At 42.4% G+C, this 21,133-nt stretch overlaps 2 protein-coding genes across 8 annotated transcripts in view; both read right to left on the bottom strand.

Annotated features, from left to right (window-relative positions):
* Nucleotides 1–10,476, bottom strand: part of sec24b (SEC24 homolog B, COPII coat complex component) — a 28,983-nt gene extending 18,507 nt beyond the window's left edge. The window contains exons 1-4 of one of the 2 annotated variants that reach the window (XM_064343971.1): nt 9,796–10,476; nt 7,822–8,427; nt 7,264–7,422; nt 1,691–1,810 (exon numbers count right to left, since the gene is read on the bottom strand). In XM_064343971.1, coding sequence (XP_064200041.1) covers nt 1,691–1,810; nt 7,264–7,422; nt 7,822–8,427; nt 9,796–9,889 — 979 coding nt within the window. In that variant the 5' untranslated portion in view covers nt 9,890–10,476. The remainder of the gene's footprint in view (nt 1–1,690; nt 1,811–7,263; nt 7,423–7,821; nt 8,428–9,795) is intronic. The other variant, XM_064343973.1, reaches the window with a different exon arrangement.
* Nucleotides 10,477–10,621: 145 nt separating this feature from the next.
* LOC135259496 (thiosulfate sulfurtransferase/rhodanese-like domain-containing protein 2) lies at nt 10,622–16,715 on the bottom strand. 6 transcript variants are annotated; one of them, XM_064343977.1, is made up of 10 exons: nt 16,570–16,715; nt 15,894–16,072; nt 15,303–15,595; nt 14,765–14,873; nt 13,563–13,685; nt 13,202–13,307; nt 12,372–12,487; nt 11,870–12,028; nt 11,631–11,769; nt 10,622–11,147 (listed from the first exon to the last, which is right to left on the bottom strand). In XM_064343977.1, the coding sequence occupies exons 1-10, from the start codon at nt 16,577–16,579 to the stop codon at nt 10,921–10,923; spliced, it is 1,461 nt and encodes a 486-aa protein (XP_064200047.1). In that variant the 5' UTR covers nt 16,580–16,715; the 3' UTR covers nt 10,622–10,920. The 6 variants fall into 6 exon arrangements, with proteins under 6 accessions (XP_064200047.1, XP_064200046.1, XP_064200044.1 ...); XM_064343976.1 differs by having other exon boundaries at nt 16,635–16,665; XM_064343974.1 differs by having other exon boundaries at nt 16,607–16,658.
* Between the last annotated feature and the right edge of the window lie 4,418 nt (nt 16,716–21,133).

Genomic DNA, 21,133 nt, shown 5'->3' with positions numbered 1-21,133 from the left:
AAACTATCCTGGCAACCTACAGCTAATAACTCAACTAGCTAATCAAACAACTAGCATGGCTCTATTTCAGCTAACCAAGGAATTAGCTAAGCAAGCACAATTGCTGTCAGTGAGGCTAATCAAGGCAATTAACATAGCTACCCTTTGGCTAATCGAGCAATTCCACCAGCTAATCAAGATACCTGCAAGTCTATCCCTGCAAGCTAATCAAGCAAATAGTATGCCTATGCCAACACCTAATCAGTGAAACAGCACGCCTATCCCTGAAGCCGATTAAGCAGTTAGCATGGCCATCCTGTCAGCTAATCAAACATTCAGCAAGGCTATCCCTGCAGCTAATGATAATCAAGCAACAAGCCTGGTTGTACCATAACCAAATCAAAAAGCTAGCATGGTTATCCATGTAGCTAATGCTAATCAAGTAATGATGGTGGCTGTACTTGTGAATAACAGACACAAATCAGAAGAAAAGGAGACAGAAATACTTAGGAAGCCAATAGACATTCCAGGTTTCTGATTTTATGCCTCAGGATTAAAGAGAGCCCCAAAAATCAACTCAAGTAATAGCACGAGCAGAAGAATCTGAGAAATCACATTAATTTAGTTACAACAGTGCTGAAAGTCAGAGCCAAGCCAAAAAGCAAAAAAAAAAAAAAAACACATGGGTATGACGAGTGCATCGGGACAGACAGACACTCCAAGGTCACATGACAGGGGAGGAAGTACAGTTCATGAACAGGAAAGTCCCAGGAGCAGAAAGCTTCAACCATAGTAACATTGCAATGAGCTGCTAATTATTCTTCATTACACACCAATTGTTCTTAATTTGACTTAAAAAATATTTTTTTACATCTATTGAAGGACAAATTACTCTCTCAAAGCCATATTATGCCAAAAATAGCAATGTATGCCCCTAAAAATATCCCACATTTACATCCCAGAAACTTCAGTCGATCAGACCATCTCATTTTTTAATTTACTGTATGGTATGTACTATATGGCAAATAATTCCAGTTGAAAGAGGTTCCATTTTTTATTGATTCAATTACAAACTGACTGGTGAAATCAGCTGCTCAGTGTGGAATCCTGAAACCATGAGTGTAAAATGAATGGAGTTTACTGACAGCAAAATGGCAATGAGCCAAACCTCCATTGTGTTGAAATACCATACAATTATATTTAACCATACATTATGGTAGAACACATTTTCAACAACCTTAATTGATTAAAAGATGGCAAAAGCCAGCATACACAGTGGGTCCCCAGGACCAGGGTTCAGAAATACTGCCTTAACACATACCAGATGGTGGGGGCCATCCACACACTGGAACAGTGCCTCAACAGATACCAGACCATGGGGCCTATCCCCATACTGGAACAGTGATTTAAAGATACCAGATCATTGGGCCCATCCACACATTGGAACAGTGCATTAACAGGATGAGCCCTGAGGATGGTTATTAGCTGAGTTTTCCGTTTTACCTTGACCAAAGTGGCAGCCTTTCTGTGACTCACAATTCTCAGAAAAAAGCATAGGCAGGGCGAGTACGAGCACTGAATTCTGGGATATGAAGTCTGAGCTCACACAGGGAGAGTTGGATGCAGGGTTGCGGGGTTGCGCTAGGGCGAGGGAGGTATGAATGGATGGATGGGGGGATGGAGGGACGTGGGAGTAAAAGCTAAAGCAGACCTGCTTCCTCATCCTCCTCCTCCTCCTCGTCCTCATCATCGGAGCTCGATGACGAGGGGGCGGCTGCTGCAGACGCTGCAGAGCTAACTCCGCTATTAGCAACATATCCGCAGTGCATGCCTGTGGGGGTGGAGAAGCACAAACAACCGGTCAACTGCGCAGGAAGGACGAGGGTCGGGGTAAGGGGTCAGAGGTCGGGGGGGGGGGGGGGGGGGGGTCAGGGCAAAACCGCCTGCTGATTGTGCCCACCAAAACTCTGCATTGAGATCTGCCTCCAAACATAAACACACAAACACACGTTCTCCTTTACGGTCGATGCAATGTGAAATTGCACAGCTCTCCATTACATATACTCTGGCACTTCGCTTGTTTTTCTGTTGGTGTGATGATCGAACAGCAAAGCATGATTTCCACAGACCTGCTTATGTTCAGCTTAAACCTGACCAAGTAAAACACATGACATCAACACAACACTTTTCAAATCAGAACTACAGACAGAATGAAAGCCATTAGCAGGCTTGGGAAACAGACCTTTCATTTCAATATCAAGGAGTTCTACCTGGTTTGTGTTCCGATTACGTACCCACACGCCTGTTGACTCTACTCTGTTTTATTTGAATACGGTTAATGTCAGAATACACACCCACACACACAGTACTGTGCAAAAGTCAGAGGCCACCCTTTTGTTTATTCAATTTCCAGCCAAATCAGCCCTTCAGTGCAAATTATTTTTCTCCAGTGTCAGACAATAGCAGGAAACACATATTTAACAGAAAATTACAGGAAAGTCTCCACCACTGCATAGCCCATATCAAATCTATCAGCATTTGTCCACTTGCCCTTTTGTGCGCCCTACTACTGCTAACTCTTCCGTCCTTTCAATCAACAAACAACTTGCAACTATGTCCTCCCAACAAATGCTAATGTTACAAACGTGTCAATGATGATACGTTAGAACCCTTCGCCTTCAAAAGTAACAGTCAAACAAACAACTACTCAAAAGTACCTTAGCTGCTGTTCAGCTTTCTTTATCATGTGCATCTAAAACGGCTAAAGGAGATATTTCTGAGATTAGATAAGATAATTAAACCTCACAAGGAACGTGAAAGTCAAAGGAAAATATGTGCAAATACAGGAGTTTCAAAAACTGGAAGTCAAAAGTTTATTGCAAAATACAGAGAAAATGGGACTCCTAACAACTGTGAAAGAACTGGTAGACCACTAAAACCATCAAACACAATACTTGGCAATACTTAAATATTTTATCTTTGAGACATAAAGGGGAGGGAAAAAAAAACAAGCTCCACTCATGCTTCAGATCTGAAGAAATCCACAGATGTTTCTGTCAATCCTTCCACTGTGAGAAGACAACTCAAAGCAAATAAACAAAAAAGAAATTTTGCACTAGTACACCGAAACTGGACACCTAAAATGTGGAGTAAGGTTTTATGAACTGATGACTCGAAGTTTGAGATTTTTGGAAGTAAGAGAAGGCAGTATATACCCCACTGAAGCAATGAAAGACTCTACAAACATCAGTCAAGCATGTTGGCGGACCACTGCGAGTTTGGGATTGTATAACATCTGGAGTTGGTGATTTGATTTTGACATCATAAATTCAGATAAATACAGCAAATCTTGATATATCATGCAATACCTTCTGGAGAACATTTGATTGGGAGAAAATTCATCCTATAGCAAGGTAATGACCCCAAGCACACTGCTAAGAAGATCTAACTGCTGGTGATCTCAGAACAACTAAATCCCAGAGTTCAGAGCTCAACATCATTGAATGTGTTTGGGGGATTGCTTAGATCGAGAAAAGCAGAAATTGCAACCAGCTTCTAATTTAAATGGTGTTGCATGGAAGCATGGGAATATATCCCAGCAGATTTCTTTGAAAAACTGAAAGCAAGTCTCCCAAAAAGAATGTAAGCTGTAATTAAGACAAAGGGTGGACCAACTAAATATTGAAATATTTGATATTGTGCATTTAGATTTTTTTTGTGAAACATACGCTATATGGCCAAAAGTATCCGGACACCCCTTGGTCTGGGGCTGTTTTTCATGGTTTTGGCAGGGCGCCTTAGTACCACTGAAAGCAAATCTTAAAGCCACAGCATACAATCACATTCTAGACTATTCTGAGCTTCTCCAACAGTTTGGGGAAGGTCCTTTCCTAGTTCAGCATTACAATGCCCCCAGGCACACACCGAGGTCCACATGGTTGAAATGGTTGTCGAGAATGGTGTGTAAGAACCTGATTGGCCAGCACAGAGCCCTTACCTCAACCCTATCCAATACCTTTGGGATCAATTGGAAAGCCAACCGCGAGCCAGGCCTAATCGCCCAATCAGTGCCCAACCTCACTAATCCTGTTCTGGCTGAATGAAAGCAAGTTCCTGCAGCAATGCTTCAACATCTAGTACAAAGCCTTCCCAGAAGAGTGGAGGTTATTATAGTAGCATAGGGTGGTCCAACTCAATATCAATGCCCATACTTTTGGATGAGATGTTGGATGTCAGGTATCCCCATACCTTTGGCCATGTAGTGTAAGTTTGCCGCATTATTTTCTGACAATGAAAAATAAATAACTTGCACATTATGGCTGTTTTCACTAGGAAATAAATAAAAGAAAGGCTGGTCTCTGACTTAGGCACCGTACTGTACATTTTCATCTCCATGAAAGAGTCCCAAAATAGAGAGGGATATGGAGGGAGGAGAGAGAAAGAGAGAATGCACTGCCCCACCTGGGACTTACATTTGTGGTGTCCCAAAAGTTCTGCTGACATTTTCAGCTATGTGATGAACACCTTTAATAACATCCATAAAAGCTTGCTTTTAAAAACTAATAATCCCAGCACTGTAGCATTGACTACCACAATGAAAAGCAACAGAGGACATAAACATGACCAACACAAAATCACAGCAAACACAATTTTGAGAAGTTCAATTACCCGGGAGCAGTAACTATGGACACAGCAGGAATCAGGTAGAACAGCGATTGGACAGCGGGTCACAAGATAAGCGCACACAATATCCTGTCAACAGGCATTCACACGAATAATGGCAAGCACCGCACAAGCTAGTGCACACTTACCCTTCACCCTAACATGGCAAATACTGCACAAGGCGCAAGCTTGTGTACCCTAACAGTTCCCCCTAACATGGCAAAAACACATTTTAAAATACGAACAAATTTTTGGCTAGTGTACACTTCAAGGGCTGGACCAGAGAAAGTCTGTTTACTCATCAGTAGGGTTGCACGTTGGGTAACCCCATGAAATACAGCATAGTCTATAAAGGTAAACTTAGACAAGTAAAATATATATATATATATATATAAATAAACATAAATGGATAAACAAACAAGAATTTCAGATTTGTCAGATGTTCGCAGAAAGCATGGCCCATTGGGTCTAAATCAATTCAATCTCCATTTGGGTGAATCCAGTTTGCACACCCTTTCTGCAATGCTCTGCTGTGATGCACTGAAGCTCATGCCAGTGTTTTCAGCAGATGAGCACTCTTAGAGATAAGCCAGAGGACAGGCAGGGATGAAAACAGCACCCCAGTGTGTAGTACTTTGAGCCGCTACGAGCTGTACCAGAAACGGGTTAGTGTATGAAGTGGACAGCACCAATGGGTATGTGAAGCCGTAGCCTGCAGAGACAGGACATGCATTTTTTTTCTCCAGGTATTTTAATTTAAAATTGTCTGTATAATAAGCTTTAATCACCATTTTCATTAACTGACTGTTGGATTAAGTGTTCAAATCGCTAATGTTCCAGGGCCAGATTGCGCGTTTGATCAGCTCAGGGATCCTTAGTGCACTTCTTTGCAAATTGCAGTATCAGTAAACTTGCCTTATGTTCTGGCCCCACGATGGTGGAATGACCTCCCTGTGGAGGTCAGAACAGCTGAGACTGTGACCCATTTCAAACGACGACTGAAGACCCACCTCTTCAGGCTGCACCTCTCCCCATCCCTCCCTTCCCCCCTGTAAATGACTAAACTTAGGGTTGTAACTAGGCAGCTGTTTCATAGGTGACTTAGTTGATACGCCTGTCTTAACGACTAATTGTATTTTTATTTTTCCATAGATTGCGTTGTTGCCGTTCTCGTTGTTAGTGTTAATCAGTTTAACCATCAGGGTCCAAGTTGAACTATGCGGTTGTTCCCTGTACTTGGACCGGTACTTCTCTCTAGGGTTTTCGTCATACTTGTTCCTGGTTATGGTTATACACTTTGTTGTACGTCGCTCTGGATAAGAGCGTCTGCCAAATGCCTGTAATGTAATGTAATGTAAGTGTGCATAGTGTCTTGCTGGAATGTTTCCAGGTGTGTCTAATTGTGGGCGTATTTAAGATCAGCTGCGTGGATTAATATAGGTTGATATTTTGTGACTAAGTTTGGGCAGTATGCTAGTAAAGCTTTTGCCAATTATTTTTTAAAGGGTCCAAAAAATTTAGAAGTAAATGTCCTACAACTATGTAAAGCCTCAGTGCCTGCATTTCTGGCTTGTGTGTAAATAAACAGTTTTATATATTTTTGAGCACTGGTAATTAAAAAAAAAAAAACTTTTGGTTGCCCAAAAAATCTCCAGGCTTTGTGACAGGGCAGCTATATAAACCTGCATCCAGTAGGTCTCAGAATGGCTCGAATGGCTGTCTGCCTGGAGTGCCATTTCTGCCCTGAGGTGTGTTCCATCTCAGGGGCACCCAACCCCAATCAGGGAGAGCCATACGGTCTGCTGTGAGCCCCCAACCCCAATCATGGAGAGCCGCACGGTCTGCTGGGGTCTGCTGGGGTCCCCCCCCCCACAATTCAGACCCCAGAAACCAGGGGATGTGACATCTGTGTAATTAACTGCTTTACCTCAATCAAATGGTTGCCAAATGACAACAGAAATCAGCATGCACTGTGGTTCTCCAGGACCAAGGTTTAGCTCCTCAGCATTTGTAGTCTCTGGAAGTGGATCTATATTTGGCTGACAGCCTTAAAAAAGATGCGTCACTCAAATAAATGATTCAGGCATAACGAAAGGCATCTTTAGGATGAAACTTCAAACCGAGGTCCTGAATGAGTGGGGATATTTATGTTCTCATGGTGCTTATCGCCAAGATTAAGAGGTTCCCAGCATCCTGACAAAAAATCCCTTGTCTAACAGCCTTAATAATTCCCCTCCCTCACCATATCTGGTGAGGTTAGGTAAATATTCTGGCACAAAATGGCTCCCATGCATCACCCAGGTGGGCGCTACTCATTGGTAAAGTTTAAGGTGATTCTACCCCCATTAAGTTTCAAGCGGTTTCAGATCCTGAAAAGCATGATGTGTATGCAATCCATAATGAACAAGATGAGTTCAACAGACCACAGTAACCATATGCAAAAAGATGTGGGATTAGCTATGTGTGGTGAATCTTTCCTTTAAGGGTGATTCAGCTTGAGGACAAAATCCATTAAATAATTTTTTTTACAAATTTAATTAAGTAAAATAAAATACAGCTTCTTTCACTTTCAGCCAAGATCTGGTGTACGAGAATCAGGTGTGCATGTGCAGGGTGTCTTACCTTGATGGTGACGGGGTGAGGAATGGACAGAAGCAGAGGGGGTCCCAGAGGGGGGTCTGTCTCGGGCGAGGCCGCTGGCATCCTGCTGGACTGCCCCATATGAGTGGGTCACGTGAGGGGCGGAGCTTTGGTCGTAGTGCTGTAGAACCGGCGGTGAGACTGAAACAGAAGTGGAATCAGATCAGGACATCTTCACCCTTGCTCTGATTTTAAATCCCATGATGCACTCTAGCCCCCCCCCCCCCCCCCAAGCTGTTCCAACAGCTCTCTCTCTCCTGTTTTATTATTTTTTTAATCATCCACACATTCATTACTCAGATGATCTCACACTTCTATTAGGGTAATGCCAGTCATTTTGTTGAGCGCCTTTCTGGAAACTTCATCACAGATGGCCCCTGGCTCGTCTCTCAGGACATGAAATATCACATCTCATGAGTCATGACACACACAAGGCAACAGTGGAGGCCACCATTTACAGCTGTAATAACAAAAACCACTTAAGCAAATCAGGGCACTCATAAGGAAAGGATATTAGTCAATGGACAGGTTAAAAATTACCTGTGTTCATCTGCCCATTGACAGCAGCTGGCGGGGGAGGGGGCTGGGCCACTCCGTAGCCCGGGGGTGCACTGTTGCCATGGGAAACCTGCTGGACAGGGGCCAATGCGGGGGTTGTCATGACATTGGGATCGTGTCCTGGCCCCAGGGTCTGGGAGGAGCGCAACGTGCCATACTGGCTACTCCCTGGAGCCGAGGGGTAGGAGACGATTGGGTAGAGGGGGTTGCCGACGGCGCTGGTCGCAGTTGTCACGCCGACAGGCTGATGGGAGGGTCCCTGAGAGGTCGAGTACTGTCCATAATAGACGGGAGCGTACGGGGCCGACTGCTGGAATGAGGGCTGGTGCTGGGGGGCCGTGCCATAGGGCTGGGCAGGGGGAGGAGCCTGGGACCCATCATAGGGAGAGGGGGTGGGGCCTTGCTTGGAAACAGGCTGCTGCTGCTGCTGCTGCATGTTATGGTAGTAGCTGGGGTTGTACTGGTTGTTCACCACAGGGGTCTTGCTTGGGACTGGGGCACTGTGACCCTGGTAAGAGGCGTAGTCCTGGTGGGGGGTGCCATAGTAACCCGTCGTGGGATACAAGGACTGGTATGTCTGTCCTGGCCCTGGATAGAGAGACAGGGGGAGACACAATACTATAATCTGTGAAAAGGGATGTTTGATCACACATATTTAGAAGGCTCCCTTCTCAACAATTAAGATTGGTGATACTGCATTTTTTACGTGACAGATCTAACTAGCTATCCATACTTTCAACCACAACGATGGTAAAACATGGCACAGCTGACAGTTAAGGGGGGAAAAAACATCTCAGCTAGTTTCGTTTTGTGCCTTAGGTCATTTTATTAAGACAAGCTATTTATTGGCTTCCTCAAACCCATCATTATTCACAAACACAAAAACATCAGTCTACACAGCTATATGAAGCAGCTGATCTATCTCACCGCACAAATATGTGGATAGCTAGTTGCCTCTCAGTAGTCATTTGGAGCTCGTTTTGGCGATTGTGATCTGTCCAAAAATTACAATTACGCAGTTCAGGCTGAATACGAACTGCATTAGTCTAAAAGTAATCATGCTTACAGGGAACGAGCAAACACTAATACCGACTTTAACCACGTTAAAAACGCAATTAACTGTGCCTTTTATTCAAGGTTGTGCAGAAATGCGTCAACCAACGTAGGTAGTTGAAACCTGAATAAAGCTAAAGCTAGCTACTGTAGGTACCTGTACCATTAACTACTTCGCAAGATAGCATAATGCACTTAATGACGATGAGGATGGTGATGATAGCCGCTGGCTGGCTAATCCTGGCTGCTACATAGCTAGCACTAGCTAGCAATGCTGAATGCTTGGTGGTTAGCTAGCTAGACCTAACGTTACAAACATAAAATCGATTGGAAAATTAATAAGTGGGAATACGACTTGAATCCGAGTTGAAACAAGCTCACGAAGCATTTAAGAACAAAGTAGAGACAACTAACCAGGTCGCTAACGTAAGCTAGCTAATTGTAAGAGGGATTAAACCGTAGACACTGCAAGCTAGTTGGCACTAACGTTAGCCAAGACTGTTCAGCTCTATTTTCAGAGATCATAGTCTATATAAAATCTGAATGTTTTGAAACGCTTGCATCATTATTTTCGCTCAACTCATCGGGTTAACGTAGTATGCTCAAGAGATGAGCAGTGCAGCTACGTTAGCTGGCTAGTTAGCAAGCTAAAGGCCATCGCCTTATGCTGGCTAGCAAAAATATTACACCGGCAAATTAGCTACATTTAAAACAATAATGATGTACTAGCAATGATAACCATATAACACGTCGGATAAAATATTTTGGAAGGCACACGGGCAAGTCAACTATTTGTCAGAGAATCCAAAGGCTTGGTTGCCTTCCACCCCAACCGTGACACTGGGACCGATTTATGTAGTTCGCTAACCGGGCCTTTGGCTAAAGTCTAACGGCCTGCCTTACCGTTCTGGCAGGGGGGAGCAGTTCCTCCGTTCGGCGTTGCGTTCATACCGTAGCCGGTGGATGCGTTCAGATTTGTGAATCCCGGCGCAGACATTTCTCCGTTTAAGCCCTTATGTTTATGGAAAAAATAATATACATGCAGTTTTATATAAAACAAGAAGAGCTGTCACGAGGTGGGAGTTCCCATTAATCTGGCTAGCTAGCGGGCTAGCTGTGTGACTTCCTCCGGCTGTCCGGTCGCACTCGAGATACGTCGAGAGGGTGAGATTTCATTCAGAGGCGATTAACTGAAGCTAGTGGGCTGAGTAGCGGCGCCTCCTGTACCCGTGGAACACGGTATTAACTCTACTTAACCGAGGAAATCATTTCGATACGAAGTTCCTATGTACGCCTATCAATCACACTGTTCTCCTCCCCATTTCTTATTGAGCCGTTACCTGGCAAAAGTAAACGTGTTCATTGTGTGAGAAAACATGCGTGTCAATGCCTGCTGCACACTTTTATTTTTTGTACTAGCCTACTCTGCGTGGCTGCCGAACGTTTCTAATATGCAACACTCATTTCACGTCAAAACGTATTGCAGGTGAACTGCACTTAAATGTAATATGAATCTGGTAGCCAACTGTAGTAGCCTCCCAATTGATGTATGTATAAAACTCTGACATCAATGAGTACAGCTGTTCTCATAAATATTTTTATATTATACTTTTAAAGCGTTTTTCTTAAACGTGAGTAGGCTCACTGTGTTTGAATCACAGTGATTCAAATTTGAGGAAATTTTGTTAATATAGGATATTGCAGCCATTTCTGAATAGAGGGTGCATCGTCGGATAAAATCGATTTATTGAACAGAGAGAATTAATTTAATCGGACAGAAGAGCCGCGCAGTTCAGATGAATAAAAAACCAATATGATGGACAGTTACATTCGATAAAATGAACAAAGAGGCACAAATTAACAGTTTTAAAGTATCGTAGGTCTAATAAGTCAGAAAAAACGATCCTCTTAATTCCTAGGGACCTCTATGTACACAGCATGGCATGGGAGTACAGTTAATTTTTAAAAACGCTTTCATGGTTACGATTTTCCTTGGTTTCAGTGTCCAGGCATTACAAAGCAGGGTTGTCAGAGCGCATCTTGAGGAATTCGCGGCCGCGTGTTCGTGCACTCGCACTCTTCCTTGAGCGGCGCAGGGGGCCCGTCTCCCGGCGCCCCCTCTTTGCGCTGGCAGGTGGGGCAGCAGGCGGTACGGCCGTGCTGCCTGCAGGACGGGCAGGACAGCACGAGCTGGCAGCAGAGCCGGGTGGAGCACAGCTGATACTGGTCCCACGGTGCTCCGCAGTACCTGCAGTCTGTATGTTGACGGAGAAAGGGCAAGAGGCGTGGATAAACTATGTTTATTATTATTATTATTATTATTATTGTATACCAATAATAATAATATGAAAGTTATCATATACTTTGTGTAATTTCTAAATAAACAATATCCATTCAACCACAGAGGTAAATGTTTGCAAATAATTTTATTAATTTCACTTGAAAGTACAACTGTTATGTGCTGTTCTCACTTAGATTTAATCATATTTACTTTAATTTATCTAGGTGAAATTCCCATAGGCCTGACACACTTTGTGCAGATGGCTTTTTTATATCAGGACAACATAACTAACTAATCCCTTGAATGCAATGACAACAAATCACAGCCCACCCTAAAAAAAGAAACTAGAAACAAAACAAAACATTGAGCCAGAAATAAACTAATTAAGCACAGAGTGCAGTCTCTATGGCCATGGGACCATGGCAAAGCACCATGGGAGTAAAGTGTTCTCACTGACCTGAGATGATGTCACCGTTGAAGGAGATTGCATAGCGTTCATCAAACACGAACAGTTTCCCCCGGTAGAACCCATCTGGGTAGTGCTCCAGGTACTTGTGAATGCCACCTTTCAGCTGGTAAACCTCCTTACAAACGTCCTGGGAGGGCAGTGGATGGGAATGAGAATGTAACCCGCAGAGCACTCTGTGTTATATCGGGGTGGTGTGAAGACTGGGGGCACCTGGGGTTGTTCCTTACCTTTGACCTCAGGTAAGCAGACCCTCGTTCACAGCGTATGCCTCCAGTGCAGTACATCAGGACCTTCTTATCCCGAAAAAGCTCCAGGTTCTTATCCACATAGTCTGGGAAATAGCTGAATTTCCGGATGTCAGGGGCCAAACATTTACTGAACTGTCCCTGAAAGAATAACATAACATTTATTTAGACAGTTACAGCAAACTGTCCTGAAGCTACAGAGAACTACAGTGCATGAGCGTAATTATGCCCCCCTCCCACACCAGTGACAGCCATGGAATGAACAGACAGCAAGATTTTTTTTTTATTCTACTTGTCTGACTGAATAATGACTCAAGTCTGGGTTAGTGCAGCTTAGCACTTCCAGCACTTTCCACACAAAATGGCTGAAATGATAGCCCTTCAAGACCAATGTCGATATGTCCTATAATAACCACTGCACAAGGACAACACCACAGCAGGAGACTACATTGATTTTCATTAAGATTTTCAAGTTAAAACTCACGATTTTACTCTCGTAGAAGTTCCTGCAGTCAAGCAGTATGGTATCATTGCAGGAGTCACCTTTGGACAAAAGTATTTCCACTTCTTTGTGAAACTCCTCTGGCTCCAAGTGGACTCCTGAGAACTCAAACAGCAAAGCCACATCAGACATCATTTTTTATACAAACCCAATTTTTTTGACAACTACGTCTATACAAATATGAAGGCCATCAAGAAGCCAATCATAAAAATGCCTGGTGCATTTTCCTGAGGAAGAATACCCTAGCAACAGAACATGTCCATGTCAGGATTGAGATGCATTTACTTATTTGACAAAAGTGAGGAATCTGCCAAATCTGTTCCAAGGTCCATTCCCCACAAATCTGACAATCATTTCACAAGTACTGCAGACCAAAATTGCCCCAATTATCCACAAAAACAAATGAAGTCCCATGAACACCCAACCCAACCATTTTGAGCAATATGTGAATTCTAATACAGAATCATTTTCTAAAGGGCATACTTTATACAAAATATGGACAAGGAGCTTTTCTAAACGATTACCAAAAATTTCTCAAAAATAAAAAATCTTGAACTTTATTTTCAAAAATTCTTTGATTAATTTTTTGGCTGGACCGCAACAGCAGGGCCAGCCCTACAAACGCGAATGTCTGTGACTGAGTGACGAAGTTACACCATTGGTCGGCCGAGTTATGAAGTTACACCATTGGTCGGCCGGCCCAGCCATATACTAGGTTTTGACCTGGTCTTGTTTCTCCATTTAAGTTATTCCAAAGACTCTGAAGCAGCGTGGGAACGCTGTTGTGGGGATAAACTCTGCCGTGCACTCACCAGCCTGCCTGAAGGACACAGTGTCTGGATCCACCCCCATAGGCACTATTTCCTTGTACAGTCCTACCTTCAGATCAGTGAAAGAGTCAGCCCCACCTTCACTTCTCTGTAGAACAGGGGAAAAACAAGTAAACCGTGCTTATACTTTTTAAACATTAAAAAATAAACACCAACAACACCATTCACTTTGGGTACTGCAAGGAAACTATGCTTTCAACGCATTTTACAGTACCATTGGTTCTGGAAAAATATTCAGTTAACTTTTAACAGCAACATGTTAGCAAAGATTTTTAAAAAGCCATGCACGCACATGCACACAGGCACGCACGCGCATGCACGCACACTTCTGAGTGTACATTACCTTGAAGTCCTCCGGCACCATTGTCCTGAAGATTGGATGAGACAGCATTGCCTGGATGTACAAACTGGTGGCCACTTTGGTTCCTCCCACTGTTCCATTTATTCCCTCAACAGCCACTCGGACCTCCAAGGAAACCAGGATTCAGTTAGAATTGCTCATCAAGATCACAATACTACGAGCCGCATCACTCTGATACTCTCATGGGAGATAAGCCTGCCCAACACCCATGTGCTCTGCTCCTGAACCAATGGTTGGTTACTTCTGAGGAATCATCATATCTTGTAGGAGGGGTTCAAATAAGAAAAGGCGATTCAAGCCCACTCAACCCCTGACCTAAGACTTGCTACAACAGGGGTGTCAAACTAAATTCCCAAAGGGCCATAGCGTCTGCAGGTTTTTGTCATTGCCTTTCAATCAGCTGCCAATTAAGGCTTTGAGAAGAAGGTGAGTGGAAACCTTAGTCAATCAATGGCTTCACTCGTGCTGAAACACACCAAAAAACCATCAGACACTGCAGCCCTCCAGGACTGGAGTTTGACACCTGCGTGATAGAACCAATCAGACTGCAGGACTGCATCATCCCTTTAGAATCTCTGGGATGGAGGGCAGGATTAGGCTAGCCTGGCATGAAATGAGTGCACCATTCCAGTTGTCCTTCTTTGACAGGGCCACTGTTTTTAAACTCTTCCAGGTTCTCTGTAATTCCTGCTAAAGCCATAGGAATGCCCCCACAGATGTTTCTACTCACCACACTGATTTAATTTTAATTTCTATACAGATCACAAGCCTTTTCATTCAACTCTATTTTACACAAACTGTTCCAATATGTAAATCCCACCAAGGTAGACAGTTTTTTTCCCCCATATTGGTTCAGCCCTTAAGAGGTGAAATAGCAACAAGCCCCTTTATTTCTAGATATATAGTGATTAACACTGATGTAGAACCACATGACAATTTATCATGTGTGATGATTCAATGCAGTATTTATCAATTATGCACAACATCATGAGAATTCTTAATTTAACCCGAACTGAAGAGTAAAACGTCCATGGTATTTTAAGCTAGTGTACAGTAACTTGCCCCTTACTTCCTCCTGTCTGCTGCTGCTGCTGTACCCTGTGCGTCACTGTGTCAACTTTGGCTTGGGTGCAGCCATATTTCCCCATTGGGGCCAATGATGCAATGAATATGTGTTCCCCTACCTTGCCGGTGAGGTGTAGCTTTTGGCACAGCGCTTTCTGCCAGGTGCAGATGAGCTGGGGGTCTGGTAACTGAGTATAACAGTAAAACAGGAGGACCTCGCCTGGGCTCCTGATTGGTGCAAAAGTTAAACACATTCACTCTCTGTTTCACAGTAATGAAGATGCACTTTCACCATATAAATCCAGAAAAATCACAACCAGTCACATTGTTGTTACACTTCTGCAGGTGTTCTGCGTCATGATCTCTTTGCTCAGCAAACAGCCACATCCATTTGCTTTTAGTTCTCATATTAACCATTTATACAACTGACAACTGATCAAAGTCATGAAGATTATATACCTGGTCGAACAGTGCCCCACTTAGTCAGATTTTAGGGCTAAATAAAAATGGTAGAGGGATGTGGAACATAAAGAGTGTCATTTCAAATTCCTGTTACTGCTGGTCTTCTTTAGTAAGAAAGCGGCTTTGGCATCACCACTCTCACAGTTCTACTTCGTATACCTGAAATAAACTGAAATCATTCCGCTGGGCCCTTACTTTACAAGGTGTTCTTCGTCGACGTGTGCAGTGTCTGGTATCCATCTGGATACATCTCCCGGTTCCTGCTCTCTAGAGCTTTCCAGAGCTGGACTCTCGTCCTCAACACCGCTCAAGATCACCTTGAGGATGGCTTCGGTGTGCTTCAGAACCTCAGCATTGTGGGTACTGGAGATGTGCTTGTGCACGGAACCCGAGTCCTCGAAGACCTGCCCGCAGCAATGCCACGTGCAGGGGCAGTCAGTTTCGCTAAGTGCAGTGGTCTTCTTTGAAGCCACATATGTAGAAAATGCCTAGGGAAAAATCACACACAAACACTGATTAACATGGTGGTCTGCAACTCAACAATTAAGCAGAGGTGGAAAATCCAGGTTCAGAAAGCAAAAGTCCTCCCCAGTATTTTGTTCCAACCACCTGGATTTGCTAATTAGCACAATTCTACAGCCAGGTGGTAGAACTAATCAGTGAAATCAGCTGACTGAGTTCATTGGTGAAAGAAACACAAGGCAGGACTTGTACTTTCTGACCCCTGGACTTTCCACCTCTGCAATTAAGCATAATGATTCATTCATTTTTTAAATAATAATTTACCCATCTCTTTGCGTAGGTGTAATGTTTTCGTAAAGACGCAGAAAACGTAGGTTTGGTCTGCTTCACGGTGCACTGAGTAAGGTTTTCCACATCTAACTCACGAAACGCCGTAATGTTTTGTGATGCAACAGTGTCAGCTGACATGTTACGGGCAGGGTCAAACCAGGATGTTTTTATATCTGCGGATAAATAAAGTCATTCGTTAACATGTCAAACAGCTAGTTAAACTAGCAAGCTAAACCTTCTAGATTAACAAGCACATGCACAATGTATATTAGCCAGACGCTTTGCATGCAAACATGCTTGCTAGTTAGCAATTGTTTCATTTACACCTGAACGAAGAAAGCTGTCAAATGAACGTTAGTTAATATAGGACAGACTAAAATCACTACACTTCTGCGCATACAGATATGCAAGCTAACACGATCTATCGATGTTCATATTTTTATCAAAACCGTGCTAGAAGCTAGCTCGCTAATGTAGCCTGCAATTACGTGTTATTCGTTTCTTTATCCATTTTATTCATAATAAATCAGAAAACAGAAAATAAATCAGAGTTATAAAACGGTCCCGTGTACATTCTTGTGGTCGCATAGCATGTCAGGACTCATAAAACTATGTTCATTATTTAGAAAAGTTATTCCTGCACATGTTAGCAAAAACTGAACTGCCAGACCTGAAGACATCCAACCGGAGGACAAACAATGTTACACCCGCATGCTGGTTCCTGTTCGCACTGACCCGGTTCATCATTCATTTACAGCACAGTATCTGAATTAAACACTGAACTCAGATTCCCCACTCTGTCAGCCCCCCATCATGACGATAATTATTATTATTTTACGCAATAACTGCTCCTAAGCCATGCTCGTCGTGAACATGCTGTTGATTTGCAATCTACTTCTCATATGGCAGGGTTATTGAACCTACGGGCCACAATACTGTCCCCATGAACGTACACTTCGCCCTTTTAAGGCAGGTATTCCAATGTCAGCATACTTCGCACTCGTGGCAAAATTGTTAATGATAATAGCTCAGCATATTTTAAGAAGGAATCCATTTTTTAAAATCCACACTAAAGTACATTTTATTTAAATGCTGTTTATGAAATAGTGAAATATGAAATTTGGTCTTTGTGCACCATTAAAAATAATCTGGCACCCTTGAAAAAGCAGTTGAAGAGCTCCACTAAATGGAGCTTCTCTCTCCTTCTCTACCAGGATTCCACAGCAGAGCAACAATGATATTTTTCTCACATAAATAAACATGAAATTAAATTAAAACCCATTAAACAGGATTCACAACCTGAGGACTCCATACAATCCATTTTGAAGCTGTTCACTTTGAAATTAACCTAGTTTCCCATTGGATAAAAGTTAACAAAAACAAAACTGAAGAATTTTATAAAATTAATTACATTTAATACTCATTCATTTATCTGCCTTAATTTGGTAGGTTATTTATAAGAGCATTCCCTTGTAGTGTAGTATTTCAGTCACATTTTTACCCAGTGAAGGTGTCATCGTATGTCATAGTGACTTACAAAATAGGAGAAAAATAAATGCATTGACCTGATTAATATGAGCAAAAGTGGCAGACCTGGCTAACAGTTAGTAGCACAGAAATGTCTAAAAGGTCAAATTTATCAGGAAAGAAACCATTTTTGACTGAAATGTGGATCATCAAAGCTAACATGGGCCTGCTGGCAACACTACACAGTTGAAGTCGGAAGTTTACATACACTTAGGTTGAAGTCATTAAAACTCATTTTTACCCACTCCACAGATTTCATGTTAGCAAACTATAGTAGTGGCAAGTCAGTTAGGATATCTACTTTGTGCATGACACAAGTAATTTTTCCCACAATTGTTTACAGACAGATTATTTCACTTTTAATTCACTATATCACAATTCCAGTGGGTCAGAAGTTTACATACACTAAGTTGACTGTGCCTTTAAACAGCTTGGAAAATTCCAGAAAATGATGTCATGGCTTTAGAAACTTCTGATAGGCTAATTGACATTATTTGAGTCAATTGGAGGTGTACATGTGAATGTATTTTAAGGCCTACCTTCAAACTCAGTGCCTGTTAGCTTGACATCATGGGAAAATCCAAAGAAATCAGCCAAGACCTCAGAAAGAAAATTGTGGACCTCCACAAGTCTGGTTTATCCTTGGGAGCAATTTTAAAACGCCTGAAGGTACCACGTTCGTCTGTACAAACAATAGTACGCAAGTATAAACACCATGGGACCACGCAGCTGTCATACCGCTCAGGAAGGAGACGCGTTCTGTCTCCTAGAGATGAACGTGCTTTGGTGCGAAAAGTGAGAATCAATCCCAGAACAACAGCAAAGGACCTTGTGAAGATGCTGGAGGGAACAGGTACAAAAGTATCTATATCCACAGTAAAACGAGTCCTATATCGACATAACCTGAAAGGCTGCTCAGCAAGGAAGAAGCCACTACTCCAAAACCGCCATAAAATAGCCAGACTACAGTTTGCAATTGCACATGGGAACAAAGATCTCACTTTTTGGAGAAATGTCCTCTGGTCTGATGAAACAAAAATTGAACCGTTTGGCCATAATGATCATTTTTATGTTTGGAGCTAAACACCATCCGGAGAACACCATCCTAGCCGTGAAGCACAGGGGAGGCAACATCATGTTGTGGGGGTGCCTTGCTGCAGGAGGGACTGGTGCACTTCATAAAATAGATGGCGTCACGAGGAAGGAAAATTATGTGGATATATTGAAGACATCTCAAGACATCAACCAGGAAGTTAAAGCTTTGTCGCAAATGGCTCTTCCAAATAGAAAATGACCCAAAGCATACTTCCAAAGTTGTGGCAAAATGGCTTAAGGACAACAAAGTCAAGGTTTTGGTGTGGCCATCACAAAGTCCTGACCTCAATCCAATCGAAATTTGTGGGCAGAACTGAAAAAGTGTGTGCGAGTAAGTAGGCCTACACACCTGACTCAGTTACACCAGTTCTGTCAGGAGGAATGGGCCGAAATTCCAGAAACTTATTGTGAGAAGCTTGTGGAAGGCTACCAGAAACGTTTGACCCAAGTTAAACTATTTAAAGGCAATGCTACCAAATACTAACAGAGTATGTGTACACTTCTGACCCACTGGGAATGTGATGAAAGAAATACAAGCTGAAATAAATAATTCACTCTACTATTATTCTGACATTTCACATTCTTAAAATAAAGTTGTGATCCTAACTGACCTAGGACAGGTAATGTTTACTAGGATTAAATGTCAGGAATTGTGAAAAACTGAGTTTAAATGGATTTGGCTAAGGTGTATGTAAACTTTCGACTTCAACTGTATGTGCACAATTAATCCTGCACCAAAGGAATATGAGTTAAAGGTCAACCCAGGCATTGGAGGATATCTGTGGTTGGGCAGTACATCATGTAAAACTCCACGAGAGCTCAATGAAAATAGGTATGACGTGAATGCTGCTAAATACACCATCAACTAGGACAACTGGGGAGGAAATAATGGCTGTACCAGTGCTAATTATAAATAATTGTGAGATGCTTGGCGGTTCTCTGTGTAGTTCTGCTGGGTACAGCATGTTTCTCAGTGTTACTGAGGGAATGAATGTCTGTTGCTAGAGCCTCCATCCTTTTATCTGTAAACAGTAATTTGTGGTGACTCACTAATTAACTTCCCCTGTCATATTTAATGATAGTGATAATGAAGTGAAATTAATTAACTCAGCGTAGACACCCCACCAACACCCCACTATCACCCCCACCTTCCCCTTATGGCCATCGTTTCCAGGACAGGCCTCCGAAACAGATGTGGCCTTTATGATCAGAGCCAGAGCCAACAATGTGCCCAGACCAGCTCTGCGTGAGCTGGGTGTCTGTTCACTCATTAAAGACGTTTTAATAAAATGAGCTGTTTGCATTGGGATTAAGGGTATTTCAGAAATGCTTACGTCATGTCTGCTAAGATCATCACATATATGCATCAATATTAATACATGGAATAGTCTGCCATATTTTGATTCAACAATATTAACATATGTCAAGGCTAAATTTATATAATATATTGTGTGGAAAGAAATTAATCTGCACTGCACCTAAGTGGCCTGTGGCCTTATAAACATCTTGAACTAGTTGGAAATCAGTTGTATAAAAGTGAGTTGATTTAGTGGAGCCCACCGCTAGAACAGTGAAGCAAGAGAGCATGCCTTCCCTGACTGTACAGGAACGCATTCCTGAACCTGTTTTTCTTGAATAACACATTTGTCAAATTTAACAAACTCAGCAGGCAGCAGTAGGGTTCCCTTTCACTTGTCTCCCACATATCAGCATTTCTTTCATCATGATTATTAAAGGGGCCTTCATTAAAGAAGCATTTTTTGATAGTACTTGGAGATGTGTACTATTAAAAACTTGGTTACTTAAAATAAAATATATAATATGCTTGCCAAGAGTCATCATCAAAACATTCGGCAATGTTCCCAGTTTCTTCTGCCACACACACACACACGAGTACTCACACACACACACACACACACACAAAACCTCTCATGTAACATACTTTTTCACTATGAATTGTTCACAAGTCTTATTCATAGTAAGGAAATGGCGTTTGCATAAAAATGAAATAAGTATCAATTGTGTATTGGCAAAATATTATGTAATAGATTTCAGGTTGTTGATGAAACCAGTGCAATCAGAACGGAACAAGATGTACCACCGATTGCTTGTCCTTAAGCATTGCTTAAATGGAGTTGACCAGCAGAGAGAGCTAAAGAGCATTATTTGAATTTATTCTTGTCCAGAATTGATGCAAATTCCCAGTTTCTGTGCTGGCCTGGGAACAAGGCTTCACGCTGCCACTGGTGCATCCACGAGAACCCACCTGAAATTCAGTACTCTGTAAGCTAGATCCCTCAGGAAATTTCTTCCAAACAGGGAGTTTTTACTTGCCACTGGGAGTTTAAACATGCAGTCCCCCTGTGTGACTATTCAGCGTGAAAAGACCGTGGTGATCTATTTGGTTCAAATTTACCACATGTTGGGTTCCCAACTAATTGACCCACATGTTTACACACAGTCCTAATATTTCCTTATATTTATTCTTTTGTCAGAAATTATATCAGATTATTGCCTAAATCACTTCGGATGCTTTATTGTTTCATTGACAAAACCAAAATTCCTCTGGGGTTTATATTTTGTATTTTTTCCAGCACAAATATTTGTAATCA

The sequence above is a fragment of the Anguilla rostrata genome, chromosome 7 (assembly GCF_018555375.3).
Source record: "Anguilla rostrata isolate EN2019 chromosome 7, ASM1855537v3, whole genome shotgun sequence".
Lineage (NCBI taxonomy): Eukaryota > Metazoa > Chordata > Actinopteri > Anguilliformes > Anguillidae > Anguilla > Anguilla rostrata.
Note: the sequence above shows the minus strand (reverse complement) of the source record. Positions and strands in the feature narration are given on the sequence as shown.

Bases quoted from the DNA above. Each gene is read 5' to 3' on its own strand.
- LOC135259496 (XM_064343974.1), bottom strand. From the start codon at position 16,646: ATGATGAACCGGGTCAGTGCGAACAGGAACCAGCATGCGG. The intron at 11,770-11,869 runs GTAAGGAACAAC...CTGCCCTCCCAG, and splicing joins CTGCTTACCTGAGGTCAAAG to GACGTTTGTAAGGAGGTTTA. The intron at 11,148-11,630 runs GTCAGTGAGAAC...GTCAACATACAG, and splicing joins CAACGGTGACATCATCTCAG to ACTGCAGGTACTGCGGAGCA.